Source organism: Salmo salar, chromosome 09 (assembly GCF_965601325.2).
Source record: "Salmo salar chromosome 09, fSalSal1, whole genome shotgun sequence".
Lineage (NCBI taxonomy): Eukaryota > Metazoa > Chordata > Actinopteri > Salmoniformes > Salmonidae > Salmo > Salmo salar.
In genome coordinates, this window is record NC_138299.1 from 97404165 (window position 1) to 97426260 (window position 22096).

A 22096-nucleotide genomic window follows, 5' to 3' on the forward strand; every position below is an offset into this window, starting at 1 on the left:
ATATGAACAAATTCTTAATTACAATGACGGCCTATCCCGGCCAAACCCTAACGACGCTGGGCCAATTGTGCACCGCCCTATGGGACTCCCAATCACGGCCGGTTGTGAAACAGCCTGGAATCGAATCAGGGTCTGTAGTGACATAGTTTGTACTACCATCTTATTTTGTGCCGACAGTAAATGAAAAACAAAGGCATTAACCAATTTACCGCATGCAGGCACGAACCGGAGCTGGACAAGTTCTAGCGAGCGCATTGTTTTCAGATTGGAACGCTGTATGTTGATTAGGATGAATAGGTCTTCTTGACGTGTGTAATAGTACATTTGCTTATAATTAAAGTAGTGTATTATCCTGAATAACTGCAGTCCAGTTATTTGACAGATGAGATTCATTTTTCATTGGTGATATTTAAGAAATTAGGGGGGAAAAAATACAAACGTCTCTAGATAGCCATACAGTCATAATATAGCCCAGATGGCGATATTGAGTCGTTTCAGTCAAAACCTGTGAGAATGAAACTGCATTCTTCTATAATGTTTAAATAAGGGCCTCGTGAAGTGGTTTTCAATAACTTTATTAAACTTAAATTGTGACAATGACCCGGAACAGTTATAGAGAGCACACAACAGAAATAAATACCATGATACAGCGCTCATCGTCAAACAGGCTTATTGCAGTTGGTTCTTTCAATTTTATTTCAGCAACAACAAAAAACACAAAAAAAAACAACGGACATGCTATTGGCTGCAGAAATACACCATCATCATCATCAGTACTGGGGTCAATGTGCCGAAATTACAGTACGCTGCCTGCATTGACAGGTGGAGTGAATGGCAACATCATGGCACCTATTCCCTATATAGTACACCATTTTTGATCAGGGCCATATGGGGTCTCTGGCCAATAGTAGTGCACTATATAGTGAATAGGAAGTAGTGCACTATATAGTGAATAGGATGCCATTTGAGACAAGCAAAGAGATTACACTTCACTAGTAGCTCTGGTACATCTGGGCAGCGTCTCAATCCTTCCTTTGCCTCCTTCCCTTGCTGCCTAGGTCCTTCCTGATCGCAACAGATCTGACAAGATAGATAAGACATGAGCAATGTGCTACAGTACTGTAGTTAATATATCCAGCATGCCTTTTGGTAGACCATGCAGGTAGAGTTTTGTTTTTTTGCTTTAGTTGAACTCATCTATCCAGTCCTATCAGATCTGAAAGGGGAAGGCGACAAGGAAACATGGAAGGAGACTACTCTCAGATGAAGACATAGCCCCTGGTAGAGGAGACACTGGTTGCTGCCTGTCCGTCTGCTTAGTCAAGGTCCATGTCAGGTCTAGGGTTGGTGGATTCCGTGGAGGGGGGGTTGCCTGTGCTGTCTGCGGTCCCCTTCTCAGTGCCCTCTGCTGGGGCTTTCTCCTGGCCGTTGACTGGTCCATTCTGCTCCCCTGCCTTGTCGTCCTTAGGCAGCTCCACCTTGGGCTTGGGCTTGGTCACGATGGGGTTGCAGGTGGAGTATAGCTCCTATTGAGGGGAAAGAGTGAATGTTATGAATAACTTTACAAGCATATCACGGGATCATGTGTAAGTAATGTTGAGTTGGACAAGCAGAAGGCTGGCATGCATTATTACAATAGTAGAATGATATTCATGACTAAAATGCAATATATTCACAGTACATCTTGGTTGAAAGCAATGTTCCCTCTAATCTGCGCACGTGCCCGCCCGCGCACTTCCTACAGGAATGCCGTGCAGAAGAAATACCATGCAGGGCAGAGACGCAAGAGATTGAACTTCACCGAGTTCGCACTATACATCTCAACGTGTTTTCTGTGATCTAATCAACGTTGTATCAGCCCCTTTTCAATGCAACAAACCAAAACAAATCTAACTCCGCAAGATTTAGTCTGTGATTTTGTTGTAGGCAGAGTGCAACAGAGTAGAATTCTATTGACTGGGGTAGCTCTTTCAATCACCGGAGAAAAGCGCAGAGCCGCCCGTGTGCACATCTGTTGATAGTCTTTGATATTTAGCGAGTTATTAGCCCAGTTATAGATAAGTATAGGTCAGCAGTGTGGAGTTACGGCTTCCTACAAGAGAACAAAACATGTAGGCTACATTTCAAGCTGGTCTTTGAAAAGCCAGTCAGGTAAAAAAAACGTAAGTCTTAATTAAAGGGGCAGTGTTGTATTTTGAGAAAGGCTTGAAAATGCAAATAATCCAATAGGCAGAGGGGTAGCCTATATTGTCTAATTATCTGTTATGGTAATAACAATTACTTTTATTTCGTAAAGTGTTTTTTTGCATCACACAATGCAATTTACAGTCACCTATTTGGCCCATGTTGTTACAGACCAAGTAAAAAAAAAAAGGAATTAATGTCAAGCCCTTCATGAGGTAAAAACGTTTTTAAAAAAAGTCTCATGCAATGTGGGCCTACATTGAACACCACAAATAGGCTACATCATAGAAATCAATAGCTATTTCCAAGTTAAAATGTTATGGGATTTGCTCCATTGGTTTTGTTGGCAGCCCTACATTATACTCAGATAGTAGCCAATAAGCTATTGTGGCTGTCTAAACTGTAAGGGTACAGCCTCAGTGTTCACTGTAAACGTGCGCCGGAAGTTGCACAAAATTATCACAACATTCAAGGTTTCCGCTCACAAGACCTAAAATTTGCTCAGTGACCCAATTTTTTGTTGTTGTTGAGGGAATATCGGTTGGAAGGTTGGGTAACACTTTACTAGAAGGTTCTCTACATAAGGACTTCATAACACATGAATTTTGAATTCATAAGCAGTAGTGGCAAATTGTTATTTTTGTTAGAATATCGTCAAACATCATTACAGCAGACTAACAGTTACTACTGTAGCTATTCTAACCTCGGTTTTATCCTGTATCTCTGACAGTATTAGCAGCAGAGTAGTTAGTTAGCAGTACTGTAGTCAGTAGTAGAGTAGTTCGTCAGTAGTAGAGTAGTTCGTTAGCAGTACTGTAGTTAGTGAGCAGTAAAGTAGTTAGTGAGCAGTAAAGTAGTTAGTGAGCAGTAAAGTAGTTAGTGAGTCTCACCTTAGTCTTGTCCTGTATCTCTCTGACTCTAACAGCAGGCTCCACAGTCAAGCTCAGTTTACTTTGCTGGTTCATCTTGCTGTTCATCCAGATCATACCATCATTCACCATCTTATCCACCTTGTTGATATCTTCCTGGTCCAAATGGTCATACTGCTCCTCCTGGGGGATGGAAAGACAAGCCAAGAAACCGTCTAACATACCAGACACATTTGGTCACTCCTGAAATACAACAACTTCTGATATCGGCCTCCTCAAACCCCAAGATGCAGTCTTTTGTAACAGATGCAGTCTTTCGTAACAAAGTGCAATAACGTATATTACAGACATATTTGGTCGGTTCTGAAATGCAACTACTAACTGCATATACGGCTTGTTATATCTGCAAATGGTTTACAATTGCTGTGAATATTTTAATTTGCTACATTGGAATATGAAGATATCTGTAGGTAGTAACGACAGGATACGGTTGGTGAACTGAACTGCATTTTAACAGAACTAGACTCGTGTATTCTCATTGTCTTACGTCAGATAGCGCGTCGATTCCGCCTACACTGAGGGACGCGTAGGAGTGACGCCATCTGACAATGGTGTATTCTAGCATTAACGACTGTACTATACTACATTTCTACTACGAATAGTATTCCTAAGATTTCTCAGTCGTACCTGCTCCTCCTGGGGTACGCAAAGAATAAAGGCGTAATTCATTGTAGCAGTGTGTAATAATAACAATAATGTAGGTTACATCCATTTAGTAGCATAATACAATACACATTTGGTCATTTCTGAAATGCAACCATTCTCAACTTGTGATATTTGATATGGCTTAGAATGATTGTTGTAGTTCTGTGGAGCCTACTGAGCATTATGATCCAAATGTATCAGGTTACTTCTAGACCTCTGGGGCAGCGGTACCTTGGCTGTATAAGGGCAGCGGTACCTTGGTTTTATAAGCTTCAACGATCTTCATGTACATCTGGATCTGTTTCCCCATGTCATCGAAGGCTCTGGGTCTTTCCTCAGACTCCATGTACCTCTCCTGGATAGGCTGGCCCAGTTTCTGGAGACAGCAGACGACACTTATGTCAGACACATTGGCTAATCTGACCCATTTAAACTGTGTTGAACTAGACTGAGGAGGAACCTAGGTATTTTCAGAGAGCATCAGCAACACAGAAATCAAACTCATTTTTCAAAAACTTTGGTGATGCTACTTTCATCTGACTTTGTCGAAATGTAACAGAAATTTGCAGAACACACAATTGACTTGACAGAACTTTAACTCACAATGACAAAAAATAAAATACAATTTTAAGTGAGAAGTAAGCATTGGTCTGAAGCCAAAAAAGAAAGGAAAGTCACATGAGCACCACAATGCCTACTCCACCCATGCTCTATCAAGGTTTTCCAGCATACAGCTTTGACCTACTAGAGTATCTATGTTGGTCTATTGAACTTCAAACAATGTGTATGCAGGTTTCTTAGCATTCAAACCTTCTCAAACAGACGAGGTAAACTTTAGCTAGCTAATCAAAAAAAAAAATATATATACATGCAGTGATTGTTTAACCTCAGCTTGAACACCACCACATAGCTAGTTATCTATAGTAGCCTAGTTTTGTCCTCAGCTACTTTTCATGTCTGGCAGCCTGTTGCAGGCAGCAGCTGTGTTGTTGCCGAGCAACAGAGTTAGATCGACCCAGTTCGATTGAATTCTGAGATTTCGCCTGAAAATGTTAGCATTGTCAGAAATGCTACAAAAAAAGACAGCACATCTTTGGCACTTAATGGACGGAAATATGCACGTGAGAAAGATACATTTTGTAATAAAAACTGTTGCACCAACAAACTAAGTCAATCTGACATTTTTTAAGTCAAAATGGTCACTTTATGGAAGCTATGGTCTCGTTTTAAACCAACGTCTAGAATTTGAGCTAGGTAGGCGCAAAAAAATACTTTCAAAACTCAATTGCTAACGACCCTGTTGAAAATCCGGTATGTGGTTTTCTGTAACGGCTGGCTCATGACGAGAGGCGCAGAGTGTGTTGTGAACCTCCAATCAAGTTTATTTCTCAATTTTCATCGACATTGGTGTCATATTGGCTTAGATATGGTAGGGAGATAAGCTTCAACCAATTGAATAAATTTATAAAGCCTTTTTTACATCAGCTGATTTCAGAAAGTGCTTATACAGAAACCCAACTTAAAAACCCAAACAGCAAGAAATTCAGATGTAGAAGCACGGTGTCTAGGAAAAACTCCCTAGAAAAGGTAGGAACCTAGGAAGAAACCTTGAGAAAAACCAGGCTCTGAAGGCAGTCCTCTTCTGGCTGTGCCGGGTGGAGATTATGAGAGTACATGGCCATTAAGGCCAGATTGTTCTTCAAGATGTTCAAATGTTCATAGATGACCAGCAGGGTCAAATAATAATCACAGTGGTTGTAGAGGGTGCAAAAGGTCAGCACCTCAGGAGTAAATGTCAGTTGGCTTTTCATAGCCGAGCATTCAGAGGTCAAGACAGCAACTGCTGTAGAGAGAGACAGCAGGTGCGGTAGAGCGAGAGATGAAAACAGCAACGCATACCGGCGTGACAATAATGATAAACGGAAAGCATTACCTCAGACTGGGCTTAATCAGGGTCTTGGAAACTGGCCCATAGTAACAGTGTGAAACACTGTAAGCTTTACCTTCAGCTCAGCCAGTTTGTCAATGTACTGTTGTTTAGGTTGGTCCTCTCCATCTTCATACAGCCAGTTCTCTGTGTCCTCCAGTTGTAATGACAGGATATCCCGATCCTACAACACAGTCATTAACATACAGTTAAGGACAGGGTATCCCATCCTACAACACAGTCATTAACATACAGTTAAGGACAGGGTATCCCATCCTACAACACAGTCATTAACATACAGTTAAGGACAGGGTATCCCATCCTACAACACAGTCATTAACATACAATTACAGACAGTTGGAAGTACCACAGAAAGCCACAGTACTCACAGCTTCACTGACAAATTTCTCCAGCCTGCCGTGTAGTTTGTCCCTCATGTCGTACACATACTCCTCCACGTAATTCTTAGCATCGTTTCTCTCCTTCTCCAGCTTGTCCTGCATGATCATTTTACCCTGTGGAAACAGACAAATCAACCACTTCAAGTTACCACAGAACACTCTTTAAGCACTACTCAAAACAGAGAGAAACATGAAAAAGACAAGTATATAGAAACAGCCTGATGAACACAATACAGAATTACATAACAGACAGAGATAAAGATACAGAGAGGATAGCAGTAAGGAGAAACACAACAATCCATAGATGTCAGATTTTTTTTTTAAATTACCTCATTTTCTACAAAGAGGTTGAGCATGTCGATGGCCAGCTCCCACTGAGGGCTATTCTCGATGGGAAGCTCCAAGACTTTTGTCTTGACTTTGGGCTTCTTGGCCTGGGGAGGCTGGTCAGACTTCTTCTCTGTCTTACTCTCCTCTGGGGAGGTCTGGGGAGAGATGAGAGGGAAACAGCATCACTCCCGAGTGTTTTTCAGCCTGCTCCGAGATGGGTTTGTTCAGTCTGGTCAGCTGGTCGTTGGCAAGACAACACAAACTGATCTGGGACCAGGCAACTCGTTTTTGTCTAAATCTCTACAAACTGCAGTGCTCCACTACCATAAACGTCATGATCAGATGTCAAATGTGTCAGAACACAAAACAGAATATTCTATATTACCTCCATCTCCTCATTCTCCGGCAGCGTCTTCTTCTCCTCTTCCATCTCTTTCTGTCCATCTCCTTGGGCCTTTGTCTCATCCTGGTCAGTCTGCATGTTGCCCTGCAGAGAGGGCAGTTCACTTCATTACACCACATCTCTGGGCAGTGATAGGACAGACAGACTTCCAGGTAGCAGTGTCATCACAATATAGTAGTGTACCTAAGTGAAGCTCCTCTTCCTCAGGTGGTATGGTTTAATAGAGCATTTGTAGGCCTATCTTTCAATGATGTACAAAGTTAACTGTCTGTGTACTGAATACGACACTTCGGAAGAAAAACCCTATATTCAATTTGAAAGAATATGATTGTTAATAACCACCTCTTTCTCTTCCTCCTTCTCCGGTGTTGACTGCTGTTCTGTGTCCATGGGCTCCTCTCCTTCCTCGGTCTTCTGGACCTCCACCAGCGAGGCTGAGGAGACACTGAAGATGCCGTGGATGTTGACCCTCACCTTCACCTTGACTTTGGAGCTCTCCCCAGACGCCTGGGGAACCACCTTCTGGATCACAAACTGACCTATAGGAAAGGACACAGGAAATAAGGTGGTAATGGCACACAGTTGGTACATTTCACAGGAAAAACTGATGACAAACTGGCCTATACTTTATTGTCCATAGGGGGAAACTTGCATTACAGACACATGGCAAAAACGGTTATACATTTATTTTTACAAAATCAATTGGCAAGTCAATGATAAGTTTCATATTGCAAACTGTAGTCCACAAGCCTTTTTGAAAAGATACTGCTGCTAGGATGCATGACTGTCTATGTTTCTATAGAAGATACTGTTGGCAGACAGAAATGGTTCATTGTGGAGTCAACGCCGTGTACATACCTATGGTGGGATCGGGGTACGGCAGCTCTTTGGGGGTGTTGTAGTAGGCTTCCAGAGAGAAAGGCTCCCTCCGGTAGAAAGTCAACACTTTGGAGAAGGGTGCAGCATGGTTCTTTGGGAATACCTCGCAATCGCTACAATGAATAACACGCATAACAATCTAGTTAGCACTAAAATAATGAAGCTATCACACAAAAATCTATCTATAAATCAAGGTGATAATAAACTAAACGTATGCATTGTAGTTTACCTCAAGCCTTCCTCTGCAGCAGAGTTCCATTTCAGAGAGATTGGGTAAGCAACTGCGTCTGTGATGGAGAACTCACGCACTTTGAATGCAGGGGACAGGATTGCACACTGAGGAGGCAGACAGGGGATATTCTTAGCAGGGAGGCAAATCCTAATTCCATTACCTTATCACCAGAAATCAACAATGAATTAGGTCCTACTGGTAAGAATCACATCTACAGACGTTGGAATCATGAACATTACTACTCCAATATTGACATATAATAGTAAAAGAAGCGTTTGGACGCTAACTTTAGTTCTCTTATCTAATTTGCTGTGCAAGCAAATCCTGGATGTCCAAAGGGTATTTTAAGGTCAGGAGGGGGGGAAACAGAGAGAGATCATCAGACCTGCAGGGCACATCCTCTGGCCACTGCCTCATCAGCATTCAGGGTGGTGCTCAGCTCCTTCCCAAAGAATTTGCTGATCCTCTCTTTGACAGACGGGATACGGGAGGCCCCGCCCACTATTTCCACCGCATAGATGTCCTCCTTCTTAAGCTCTGATTTGGACAGGAACCGGAAAGGAAGGCACCAATTAGACCTGACAATCACTGACATAACTCAATGCTATGAAGACAATACTCAATGCCTACACTGATAATGCTCAATGTTATATACAAAGATAAATTCTGTACTAAGATTCAAGCAAGCTATATGCAAACCTACGATACTCACTGGCTTGCTCCATCAGGTTGTGCAGTGGTGCCTCCACTCTGGCCAGAACGTCAGCACACATCTCCTCAAATTGACCCCTAGAGAAAATTCAGATGCAGACGTAGGACCTTAATTTGATCACCATGTTGTTGCAGGAAACTTGTTTATAGTGCATTCAAGGTTTTCAAAAAGGCTCCTAAAAAGTTTGTAATATCCACTTAAAAATGTCAGACTTGATTTTCCCTAACTAAAAATATATGAACCCCGACAAAAAATATCCATTAATTATAATGTTGTTGCAAGATTATTTTTCTGCTGTAAGAAACTGGTCAAATTAAATCCTACATATGTATGCATCATCAATATGCACATTTTTGTGATAAAGCCATTAGATTTCAAGGCCCACAATGCGTTCTAAGGTGTCACTAAACTTACAATATAACTGTCATTAAGTAATTGCATCAAAGACAAAAATAATGACTCAAATCTAGTACTGTAGATCATGTAAGACTTACCTGTTGAACACGTCAAGGAGGTGCTCAATTGAGATTACAACAATTTCATAGACTCACAAAACACTATACCTGTTGAGTTTTCCAGACACATCAATGTCGTTCATAAAGCACTCGATGTTGAGGGGCAGGTCTGAGGAGTTAGCGCTCATCAGTTTCTTGAGTTTCTCACACTCCTGGTAGAGCCTGACGAGAGCCCTGGGCTTGGTCTTCACGTCCAGCTTGTACTTCTTCCCAAACTCCTCACAGAAGTGTCTCACCAGCATCTCGTCAAAGTCCTTCCCGCCCAGCTCCGGGTCGCAGGCCGTCGCAAGGATCTGAGGGAGAAAGAAAATGGTATTAAAAAAATATGAATATGAGCAAAAATGAATGAGGGCCGGGAGTTTTTCCTGAGCCCATGTGACCTGACCAGAACAACTCTGGGCCCTATAGCACTTGTTTTGTTTAATAGCCAAGAGGTTATTGAAGTTGTCTGTAACTCCTTTGTGGACATTTCAGTAAAAACGGTTATTTTGTTGAATTAGCATGACCCCCATAGCCTCCTGATTAAGACACCCACCTTCAGCTTGCCTTTGTTGAAGGCACAGACAGAGGTCTGGTATCCAGAGTGTCCAATGTCTACAAACACCACAATCCTGGGCTTTTCCTCTGGAGCAGGGAGGTCCTGCTTGTAGATCCCATACGCCAACGCCACTGGAAGGAAGACACGTATAATCATGATTTATTATGAAACAGCAAATCGCCTTAATATCAAATAATAAGGTGTGGGTGAGTTAAATAGCTAAAGTAACTCTGTTAGGGGTTAACACAGCTCTCTCTATACCTGCAGTTGTCTCATTCATGAGCCTCAGGCAGTTGAGTCCAGCGATCTGCGCTGCGTCCACCACTGATCTCCTCTCGGCGTCCGTGTAGTAGCAGGGGACCTGGGGAGGATGATACACTGTCATTAGCCAGCAGGCCTAGAAACTCAATTCCAAAATCTTTTTCATATCTGGTCTTTAGTCTAACTGTCCAAACTCAGTTTTACATATGACCAAATTCCTGGTCCTTCTAGTAAAGTGTAGCGCCCAGTGCATACTAGCACACAGCAGATTGATACTCACAGAGACAACGCAGTCAGCCACGGGTTTCTTCAGTGCATGCTCAGCTGTCTCTTTCATCTTGGTCAGAAGCATAGCAGTGACCTGCTCAATGCTGAACACCTTCTCCTCCTCCATGTACATCACCTAAAGGACACACAGACACCAGTTGTCATTGTAAATGATTGCTTGATTTTAGGGTTTACACAGGTAGAGTATAATACAGAATAAACACATGAAAGTATTTTCCAGCAAAGACAGATGGATAGACAACCAATATAAATAAATAAATAAATATATATATTACAGATTAGACAAGGATGATGAGTAATCTAACAGTCACTTATAGTGACCCATCTCTCCATCAGGCCTATTCATATATTTCCCACCCTTTCAGCCAGATCTAATCTTTACTGTTATCTCTCTTTACCTTGATGCCAGTGGTGCCCGAAGGCATCTGTGCCAGGTCGTAAACCAGGCTGGATTTCAAACTCTGGATATACGGATCAGAAAACGCCCGGCCATGAAATCTCTTGAACCCTTGGACTGTGTTCTTGCAGTTTGTGACGACCTGATATGAGATTAGCAGGGAAAGAACATGATGCATTATGCTAAATAAATAATTATCTCACACTAAAAAAGTAATTTAATGATTTGCAACCTAATTGGGAAGAAGCAATTATAAATTATGGAATAGTTGAAAACGCTTATCAAATACTTTAGATATAAAAATAAAAAAAAAAGGCCAAAATTGACCCCATGGTTTTATTTAGAGTCCTTTGAGGGTATGAATGCATAAATAGCTTCTCTTCTGTTTTTAATAGTTCCATCTGGTCATTAAATATTGGGCTGGATATGAAATCCCTATTTCTATGCATAAGCACAAAACCATAGAACTTGCTAGAAGAGTCATACCCTCAATGTGTCACTAGTCAAATAAATTAATCAAGTAGAGGTCGCCCTCTATCAAAACATACCTGGCTTTTTGCAGCTGCACCAATAGATCGATTCCGTGGTCCAAACGACACGCATGCTCTGAAAGAATGACAGCGGAATAAACATAAGTAAAATGCTTGTCTGTTTTCACAGGGCTCGCCTTAAGATAACAGCGCTAGCTAGGATAACACAGTAGCATTAAATAGCCGATCTAAATGTATTTTATTAGCTGGCTAATAATACAAGTCAGAATACACATGATTTCTATGAACAAGTCCACTGATGTCGAGAGATTGCAGGCCTCCTCCAAGTAGCATTCATGCGCTCATTCATACTTTATAGAAAAATTAACCCCTTGAAATAGGGGACAACAATTAACCCCCATTGTCTTCGAAAACACTCAAGATGTTAGGAATAAAAATTAAGGCTTCAAAAGTCAAATGACGTAACGTTTAATTAGTAAAATAGCTAACAGAGTACAACGATTGCTAGTTTTTAACAAGTCATTGGGGGTGATCGGTGTAGCTAGCAACGTGCTGTTGTAACCCTTGATGTTAACTAGCGAGGCTAATGTTAGCGCTTCTCCCCGTCTGTCAAGGCCACAAAATGTGTTCTCATCCCTCTTAGTTTCTCAATCACTTTAGAAGCAAACCGGTTGAAAATTACAATTCACAACAAGCAGGATAACTCACACAAATATAAAATGTCACTTACGGTGTACACCGATCGCTGTATTCATTGGCTACAGTTTCTATTCCTCCGGCTCGGGCTACCGCAACATAGCAGTTCAGGAAGCCGACGTCGAATCCTACCACAGACATCTTCGCGAAATGTTACTCAACAAAACAGATAATACTATGGAAAAGCACAATGTAGTCTTACAGTTAACTCCTAAATATGACAGACCAGAGCGCAAACTGAATGTATCAATGTACGTTCTGGTTTAATTCATTATCCCCACCCTAGTTCCATGAAGATGCAACTGCGTGCGCTACTCGCCGGCAAATCGTTGATGCCTTCGAACAAGCTCACCTCAACATGGAGTTCAGTGTGAAAGTCCCATGAGCATGATGACATATGTCTCGAAAACCAGACCCACAGGCGGACAATTAGACAATTATGGGAGGCAACGCGGATGTCTAGAGAGACTGGAACAGGAACAGCATGTTCATGCTATCTGGATTCATTCTATGGACCGTTCTGGATCATATGTGACACATTTTTCCAATGTACAAAATGTATTGAATTAAAATATTTTTTTATAATAAATGTTATGGTAAATTTAACTCAAGAAATACTCAAAATATTCATCCTCGTGAGGGTTCTTAAAAATGTATTTATTTTTTAACTAGGCAGTTAACAGAACATTCTTATTGACAATGACGGCTTACCGGGGAACAGTGCCTTGTTTAGGGGCAGAACGACAGATTTTTACCTCGTCAGCTTGGGGATTCGATCCAGCAACCTTTCGGTCACTGGCCCAACGCTCTAACGTAGGCTACCTGCTGTCTAGAACTACAATGGCATTAAACTTGTGTTTCTTCCTTGATATTAATGGTCTTGTAACAGTTTTGCTTTCCGTCCTTTTCCTCGCCCCTACCTGGGCTCGAACCAGGGACCCACACATCAACAACTGCCTCCCACGAAGCATCGTTCCACAAAAGCCGCGGCCCTTGCAGAGCAAGGGGAACAACTACTTCACGGTCTCAGAGCGAGTGCCGTCACCGATTGAAACGCTATTAGCCGCACCCCGCTAACTAACTAGCCATTTCACATCGGTTACACTCTTAGACTTTATGTAAATGTACCCTGATATTGACCACACCACTGCTTGTGACAGTATACTTCAGTATTTTATATAGACATGTTAGCCATGTTGAGCAGTAGCCTCATTGCTGTGTAATATTGTGATATTTCTTTAACTTTACACTGTGTGACAAATGACTGGTCATTCATTTACACCTCTTCGTAGTGACCTATCTGGCAAAAAGACAGCAAACCATTCATCCTAGATATTCAGGTGAGGTGGTATCAAACAGGAAAAAAATAACACTTTTCTGATAAATATTATCTTTATTGATGAAACATACAGTGAAGGTTTAAACGGGGGAAAAAAACAGAAAGTTGCAAGATGGAAGGTTTCACTTTTCATTCTCGTAGTCAGCAGCAACCTTCCTCTTTCCTTCTGAGTGGACATGGTTGCCCCAGGTGTATGTCAGGTACATGCAGATCATAGCTGGAAAAGAAGAACAGGAGAAGACCGGTTAGCGACTGAAAACAGGGATGTGGCTTGGGAGGCATACACTGAAAGATACAAGAAGCAATGCATGTTTAGTTAGGCCATTTAAACATCCCAAGAGTCAGGGATTTTAGACATGGGCAGAGCACCACTCTCATAGACTAAGTCGCAATCGACATGGCTTTCGGAAGCATAACAGTCTAGAAGCTCCTACACAGCTATCCAACTACAGCGAACTGACTACACATTGGGAAGATTCTTTCAGTCGACTACCTGCTAGCAGCATCTGAAGAGTCTGAAGCTATATCCATTAAATCAGTAGAATGGTTCCGATTGGAGAGCGGCGCAGTGATCTAAGGATTTACTACAGACACTGGTTCGATCCAGGGCTGTATCACAACCGGTCGTGATCGGGAGTCCCATAGGGCGGCGTACAATTGGTCCAGCATCGTCCAGATTAGAGGGTTTGGCCGGGGTAGGCCTTAATTGTAAATAACTTGTTCTTAACTGACTTGCCAAATTAAATATATAAAATAAAAAATCACTTAACAAGAAAGTATTAAATCCAGTTTAGATACCTACCCCCTGACCAAATCAAAACCTAATATGAATGTTTATGTTTTGTTCTGGTTTTGCAGGCACGTTTCCTCTACTTCCTGTCTGAGGCAGCATGTTGCCCATATTGTGAGGCTGATTAAGACAAACAGGTGTGAAACAGACCGTTGTGCGGGAAAAGTGAGAATAGGACATGGAATCAATATTTCGATTTGGGGAGGGAGTAACATCTAAACTGAATTTAATAGTTTCTTGTTCACTGCTCGGCGACGCAAACGGTGATTCTCCAACCTGAACCATTCTACCAATTATGGATATAGCTTCAGATGCTGCTAGCAGGTAGTCATTGGACCATGGCTTATCTCGCACGCTGTCACTATGGAATGCCCCTAGACCTCATCTTATGAAATAGTTAAATCAGTGGTCCAATTTGGGCAAATGAGGCCATATAATTGACTCCAGAATTTGGATGGAGATGTTTGATAACATGGGAATATCCTGCCTGGTTCTACCCAGAAAGCAACGTCTAAACTCCGGGAGTACTTACGTGGAGCAACTTTGAAGACGGACGATGTGAATCGTCTCCAGACATTGGGGATTCCTTTAGAGAAGTAGTTGGGGAAAGCCCTCTGCTCGAAGGGGGACAGACTGTAGGTGATCACATGCCTGATCTTGGCCAAATCTCCAAAGTGGCGACCCATAGTGTCTAGAGCGACGATCTGAAATCACCAGGAAAGAGTATCGATGAGGAAAAAGGTGCAGTAGTTTAGATTGTGCAACGCAGTCGTCACACAACTAGCATTAATGACATTGCTTTAATGTGCATCTTGCCTGACGACAAACTGAATTCCTCAGCTGCTCTATGTTCAGCACATACTTCAGTCTGAGACTGCCATTGTTTGTGTTGGTGGTCAAAATGAGGAGTTTTACAAGACAAAGTCATAAGCATTTGTACCAATCAGAGTATCAAAGCCAACTATTAATTTTCTAAACGTGGCTTCACCCACAGGTGCTCTGGCTCTGGCCCAATCCATCGGTTTTGGGGACCAATCAGAACGGTTAGAATGCATTTACATTCTAGAAAGCATCAGGGAGGTACTCAGATCCAGACTCATTGCGGAGAAGAACTTCCATGGGCGTGGCGTAGCGTTTAGCCCGGAGCAAGGAGTTTTGGTAGCCATGCAAATGTGCATCTCCTCTTCTTAAGAAGTGGCAAACATGACAGTCAGCCAGTCTTCCACAACAGTAGTCAGAATATATTATTCTGACCCATGCTTGCTTAGAGCTGCACTGGGGTCAGACAGGCTTCCTGTTTAGATGAAGCATTTCACTACACTCGCATTAACATCTGCTAACCATGTGTATGTGACCAATAACATGTGATTAACACAGCGGAGCCGGCGCGAGATATGGCTCAAAATATACATCAATCCAGACCCCGTCCAACCTCAGTTTCTGGAAAACTGCCCTTTTCATCCTCATGCGAGGTAGCAGAAGCCACAGCAGCCATTTTGTAATGGCAGTGTCAACAAAGGAGCCAATCAGCTCCTTTGTTGTTCAATGTGAATTGCCATTCCGTAACGTCTGCTGTAGCTACTGCTAGCTAGCATGAGGACGAGAACAGCAGTCGTTCAATCCTCTGTAACAATTGGGATTATGGGACAATTCTGAGTACAATGCAATTTCTCATCCCTGGATTGAGGTACACTACATGACCACAAGTATGTGGACACCTGCTTGTCAAACATCTCATTCCAAAATCATGGGCATTAATATGGAGTTGGTCCCCCCTTTGCTGCTATAACAGCCTCCACTCTTCTGGGAAGGCTTTCCACTAGATGTTGGAACATCGCTGCAGGGACTTGCATTCAGCCACAAGTACTAGTGAGGTCGGGCACTGATGTTGGGCGATTAGGCCTGGCTCGAAGTCGACATTCCAATTCATCCCAAAGGTGTTTGATGGGGTTGAGCACTCAACGATCCTCTTCTGTGAGTTTGTGTGGACTATCACTTTGCGGCTGAGCCATTGTTGCTCCTAGACGTTTCCACTTCACAATACCACCACATATAGTTGACCGGGGCAGCTCTAGCAGGGCAGAAATTTGACAGACTGACTTGTTGGAAAGGTGGCATCCTATGACGGTGCCACGTTGAAAGTCACTGAGCTCTTCAGTAAGGCCATTCTACTGCCAATGTTGACCTATGGAGATTGCATGGTGGTGCGTTCGATTTTATACACCGGTCAGCAACGGGTGTGACTGAAATAGCCAAATCACTAATTTGAAGGGGTGTCCACAAACTATGTACAAAAGTGTCTGAGCCATATCTAGTGCCGGCTCAACAGCGTCTTAATCTATACAGGAAGTCTGTCCGATCCCAGTAAAAATTCAATGTCAATAGACTGGAAAATAAATGTTTCAACTTGATACCTTTATTTCCAAACGCTTTAGCCAAGTAAGTTATCAACACCAAACATTCGATGACATCTGTCACTTAGTCACCGATTGATATTAGGACAGGTAAACTCGTGTCTGAGAGATAATATAAAATATGAAAACGGTCAAATTTAGCTAGACTGAAAAGGAGATTTGTACAAGAGTGAGGGCAGGCAGCTAGCCAGCACAAGTAGCTAACTTGAAGACCTTGCTTGACATTCACGCCACGATTTAGAAGGTGTGTAATGGCACAAGACTACAGTTTCGTAAAATCCCAAGAACATACACTGATATGACACTTACACAAGTGATTAACATTGTGAAGTGAATCACAAAATCTTGAACTTTCAGTATCTCTTACCGTACTGCTTCTCAAGACGCGGATGAATTGCTGTTGGTGTGGTCTCGGTCCTAGATCGCTGAGCTATAATAAGAAGCTCTGGATTGGTTCAATGTCGAGCAGAAGTTGCTTTACGTAACTTCCGTTCTTTTTCTTCTTCTATGATATATTGGTGGTACACAAACAAACGTTAAAGGTGCATGCCGCCTCCTACTGTGCTGGAGTGTGTGGTCAATCACGGTTTACAACATGCTGGCCCCCCTACCTCTGAGGAAGCACAGTTCCCGCTCAGCCCAGTCAAAACTGTTCGCTGCTCTGGCACCCCAATGGTGGACCAAGCTCCCTCACGACGCCAGGACAGCGGAGTCAATCACCACCTTCCGGAGACACCTGAAACCCCACCTCTTTAAGGAATACCTAGGATAGGATAAAGTAATCCTTCTAACCCCCCCCCCCCTTAAAAGATTTAGATGCACTATTGTAAAGTGGTTGTTCCACTGGATATCATAAGGTGAATGCACCATTTTGTAAGTCGCTCTGGATAAGAGCGTCTGCTAAATGACTTAAATGTAATGTAAATGTAATGTCTAAATCCTCCTACCTAACTCATTACTTCTGAGAAAATCAAAAAAGAGCCCTACTAACTTCTAATAGAGCCTTCCCCATCCCCCAAATCCCGTCCAAACCCCCCAACCCCGTCCAACCTCAATGACCCTACACTACAATCTATCCCTCTCTTCAACATGCTTACAACAATATAACAACACATGCTCCAACGTTTCATCGACCATACACTCTAGACACAAACCATTCACATGCTTGCCAACTAGATGCAATGACGAGTTCAATGTTTGCTGTCTGCGATACTTCCTACCTTCAAACAGTATGTTAAAGTTCTAACTAGTATGGACAAGACCATTGGCCTTCTCTTCACCAATATGAATGATGCGTACTGCTCGACTGCTCTGCCTCCGCTAGGACAGTCTGACCACAACCTCATCCAGCTGCTACCAGAATACAGCCCACTGGTCCAGAGGCAACGCGTCACTCAGACAGTGATTCACGAATGGACACTCGAAGCTGGAGAGGCACTGCAGAGTTGCTTTGAAGGTACAGCTTGGAATCTATTTATAGGCGATTGGGAGGAGGATCTGAATGTATTTCTGAATGTATAACAGATTATTTTAACTTCTGTACTGACAATGTGGTGCCAAGCAAAACGGTGAAATGCAAATAATAAGCCATGGGTCACAAAATAAATCAAGGAGGCACTGAACAGGAAGAAGAAGTCTTTTGAAACTGTGAATAGGGATGAGTTGAGAGTGGTACAGAAGGAGATTTAAAGGGCTGATCAGGAAAGGCAAACATGAATACAAACTGAAGCTATAACTCAAGCTGCAAATGAATAACATGAAGGATGTCTGGGATGGTATGAAGAAGATAACAGGCTACAGCACCAGGTGACACCTAGCCCAGGAAGAGTAACTGCTGCAAATACAAAATACAAAACCACAGAGTGATGAAGAAAGGGACGGAGCCACAGAGTTTAACCATTTAAAAAAAAACAGATTCGATAAGTATGATTTCTCAGCAGAGCATCAGCAGATAGAGGAGGTGCTGGACTCTGATCTGGGAAGCACTGAGCCCATGAGCATCTCAGAGGAACAAGTAGTGAAGCAGCTGAAGAAGCTCAGTCACAGTAAGTCAGCCTGATGTGGTTAAAGCCAGAGTACTCGAGGTATGTGCTAATCAACTGGCTGTCATACTGCAGTATATTTTTAACCTGTCCCTAATACTATCAGATATTTATATTAAATGGAAAACATCCTGCATAGTGTCCATCTCAAAGAAAGCAGGAGGGACTGCAATGGCTTTGACCTCACAAGTCATGAAAACCTCTGAGCGGGTTTCAATACCCTTATTAAGAGTTGAGGTGGCAGCCTCTCTGGATCTTTTGCAATTTGCCTACCGCCCAAAAAGTGGTGTTGACGATGCTCTGCTCTACTTCCTCCACAGAGGATATGAGCACCAGGAGTGGCACGGTTGTGTGGTGAGTACAATGTTCTTCGACTTCTCCAGTGCTTTCATTGCCATACAACCCCACCTGCTGGCCCGGAAAGCTCAAGGACATTCACGTAAATCCACACACTATCAAATGGATTGTGAACTACCTGACCAATAGACTACAGTTGGTAAGACTGAACCAGGCGGTATCAGATCGGATTTGTACGAACACAGGAGCACCGCACGGGACGGTACTGTCACCTTTTCTGTTTAACCTTTACACAAATTACTTCATACACAACAATGAACTGAGCCACTTACAGAAATTCTCTGATGACTCTGGTATAGTCTGCTGTGTGATGAGAGGAGACTCTGCTATAGTCAGCTGTGTGATGAGGAGACTCTGCTATAGTCAGCTGTGTGATGAGGAGACTCTGCTATAGTCAGCTGTGTGATGAGGAGACTCTGCTATAGTCAGCTGTGTGATGAGAGGAGACTGCTATAGTCAGCTGTGTGATGAGAGGAGACTCTGCTATAGTCAGCTGTGTGATGAGGAGACTCTGCTATAGTCAGCTGTGTGATGAGAGGAGACTCTGCTATAGTCAGCTGTGTGATGAGGAGACTCTGCTATAATCAGCTGTGTGATGATAGATAACGACACTCATCACAGGGGTATAACAGAGTCCTTTATGAAATGGTGTGAGGCCACACAATTCTCTCAGTTTCTACAACAACAAAAAAATCCAGACTGTACTTTTTAAGGAAGCTTAGATATTTGAATGCTTTGTATGTTCAATAGCAGTGTTGTGGTGAGTGTAGTGACATATGTAATTGTGTGCTGGAAAGGGAATTTAGCCTAGGAAGACTCTAACAAGCTGGACCAAATCATCAATAAAACCAGTGCTACAATTGGCTGCAGCCTGGAATCAATGCAGGACATGTCCATAAAAAGGCTCCAAGTAAAAACACACATGATCATGGACAATGACACACACCCAGTCCACAGCAGTCCAATGACACACAGGAGCAGGTTTGTCCTATTCCACAGAGTTTTAGATGGTCATTTTTACCCACAGATATGAGACTTTTTAATAAGTGTAATGGATTAACTGTTTTATGAGGTCTTTCTATTGTAAAAATGTTGTTGCTTGTTTTCTCCAGAGTAGGATAGAAAATAGCACTTGAATCAGACTATTCTTATAGGGATACTAAGGTTGGTGCATGTGCCTTTGTCTTAATGTGTTTTTATTTTATTTTTTTATCACGTGTTTGTCCTTGTTGCGTGTTCTGTCATTGTAAGTCATTGATGATGCATGCGTGATAAAATAATTTCCCAAGTTGGGATTAATAAAGTAATACTCTACTCAATGTACAATGTCCTAAACACAACCAAGCAAACACCACCTCTTCCTTCCTAATCTGACCTTTGAATCTTGGTCAGGCAACCTTTCTTAGGAGGGCATATAAATGCCAGCCCTTGGGCTCAGAGTCCCATCTCTTCTGCCACACATCTATCAAAATGGCTCTGATCTTACATCTGACCTCACCTCTACCCAGTAGAACATTAATATCAATTATATCTAGTTTCAAAGCTCTTTTGGCTAACTGGTCTTCAATTTCAATCCCTTCCAGACCTGAATGTGCTGGGACCCAGCAGAACCTCACTACTACACCCAGGTCTCTCAATTCTCCATGATAACATGAATACCTCCAATAGTAGGTCACTCCTATTAGATTGACCAGATGATAAACTATTCAATACGGAGAGAGAATCTGAGCTCACTATAAATCTATCAGGTTGTATGTTCTCCACCAACTGGAGGGCTAACTTTTGTTCTCTTCTTCTACACGTGTGATATATCTGCAAATTGAGATTCTGCTGCCACCATTGCCAGTGGCTCATTCCGTGGAATGAATCATCCCACACTTTTTTTTTAATCAATTTTTTTTAACCTTTATATAACTAGGCAAGTCAGTTAAGAACACATTCTCATTTACAATGACGGCCTACCCCGGCCAAACCTGGACGACGCTGGGCCAATTGTGCGCCGCCCTGTGGGACTCCCAATCACGGCCGGTTGTGATAGTCTCGAATCGAACCAGGGTCTGTAATGATGCCTCTAGCGCTGAGATGCAGTGCCTTAGACCCCTGTGCCACTCGGGAGCCCTACAGACGCCCTGCACTGGGGGATCATGCACCCCCAAAACCTGAGGGGGGCACAAAGTACGTGAGGATGATTTGAAGGGGGTGGTCCGGAGTGGGTCTAGGCCCCCCTTCCAAAATTGGAGAAGTTTTCAAACCCCTGAAACAGCTTTTTCATTCAGTCTCGAGCCATGATCATTATGCTTAATTTATGTAATTATGCTTCATTCCTGACTGGGATCATAGGGGCACAAACAACTAAGTATGCTTCTCTGCAAAAATCTGGGTAAAAGATTGAAAGAAATGGGAGTCTTATTCAGTACATTTAGTTATAATTTGCTTTTCTAAAGTCTCAACCTTGCCAGCAGGCATGCCAGCTAAGATAGTTAGAAAAGATAGCAATTCTAACTTGATTGACAACCTGAAATGGCTTCTTGGTAGCTACCTGAGGTTGAGAACCAATCTGGTCTAGCTAAAAAAAAAAAAAAAAAAAAAAAAAAAAATGATTTTAAAACAGGACCAATTTGAGGGGGCATGTGCCCCTATGATCCCACACAAAGCAGAAAACTAAGCTGATAAACCTTTGCCAAGCAGTATGTAAACTATCCATCTAGTACAGGAGTCCATTCCGACATGATTGCAGACACACACAAACTTTAAAGGGAAAGGGGGATACCTAGTCAGTTGTACAACTGAATGCATTCAATTGAACTGCGTCTTCTGCATTTAACCCAACCCCTCTGAATCAGAGGTGCGGAGGGCTACCTTAAATCGACATCCATGTCTTCGACGCCCGAGGAACAGCAGCTAGTGTGTCTCAGCAACAGTCAAATGTGTTTGTAAGTCAGAACAAACAACCCATGCAATTTAGAATGATATATATGGAATAAAACAAGGATCTTTGTGTACTCTTTATTTTTTCCAAACTAATACTTTAAGTTAAATTTAACATTTTTGATAATCAGTGAGCCAAACAAGACTGTACAGTAATTTGTGTTGTTGCATAAATAGACGACATGCATTTTAGGTAAATTTGTCAATACAAATTCATATAGGTATGCAGTCATTTCATGACCCAGGGTAATAAATACACACTGAAACAAAGTTGGACATACATTCTGGACTGTATGAAAAGAGGTTGTCCATGAAACAACCGTCTGCAATCCCCAGGAATAAAATGAAACGTGAAAGTGTTTGATACGAGTATATAGGACTACTTTTTAAAAATATTT

General features: G+C 42.4%; 2 protein-coding genes across 5 annotated transcripts; both read right to left on the reverse strand.

Moving 5' to 3' along the window:
• Positions 1-559: 559 nt before the first annotated feature.
• LOC100380717 (heat shock 70 kDa protein 4) lies at positions 560-12203 on the reverse strand. Of its 4 annotated transcripts, none has more exons than XM_045724205.2 (19): positions 11863-12203; positions 11190-11247; positions 10643-10783; positions 10237-10359; positions 9957-10056; positions 9693-9826; positions 9206-9450; positions 8643-8719; positions 8316-8467; positions 7928-8034; positions 7678-7811; positions 7162-7358; positions 6802-6891; positions 6416-6571; positions 6075-6200; positions 5762-5869; positions 4015-4134; positions 3075-3236; positions 560-1526 (listed from the first exon to the last, which is right to left on the reverse strand). In XM_045724205.2, the coding sequence occupies exons 1-19, from the start codon at positions 11967-11969 to the stop codon at positions 1317-1319; spliced, it is 2547 nt and encodes an 848-aa protein (XP_045580161.1). In that variant the 5' UTR covers positions 11970-12203; the 3' UTR covers positions 560-1316. The 4 variants fall into 4 exon arrangements, with proteins under 4 accessions (XP_045580161.1, XP_014068680.1, XP_014068677.1 ...); XM_014213205.3 differs by having other exon boundaries at positions 8634-8719; XM_014213202.3 differs by having other exon boundaries at positions 6802-6903; positions 11863-12202.
• Positions 12204-13201: 998 nt separating this feature from the next.
• Positions 13202-16928, reverse strand: LOC106612226 (cytochrome b-c1 complex subunit 8). The gene is made up of 3 exons (XM_014213207.3): positions 16739-16928; positions 14490-14661; positions 13202-13384 (listed from the first exon to the last, which is right to left on the reverse strand). Exons 2-3 carry the CDS (start codon positions 14641-14643, stop codon positions 13290-13292), a joined length of 249 nt encoding a protein of 82 aa, XP_014068682.1. The 5' UTR covers positions 14644-14661; positions 16739-16928; the 3' UTR covers positions 13202-13289.
• Positions 16929-22096: the final 5168 nt, after the last annotated feature.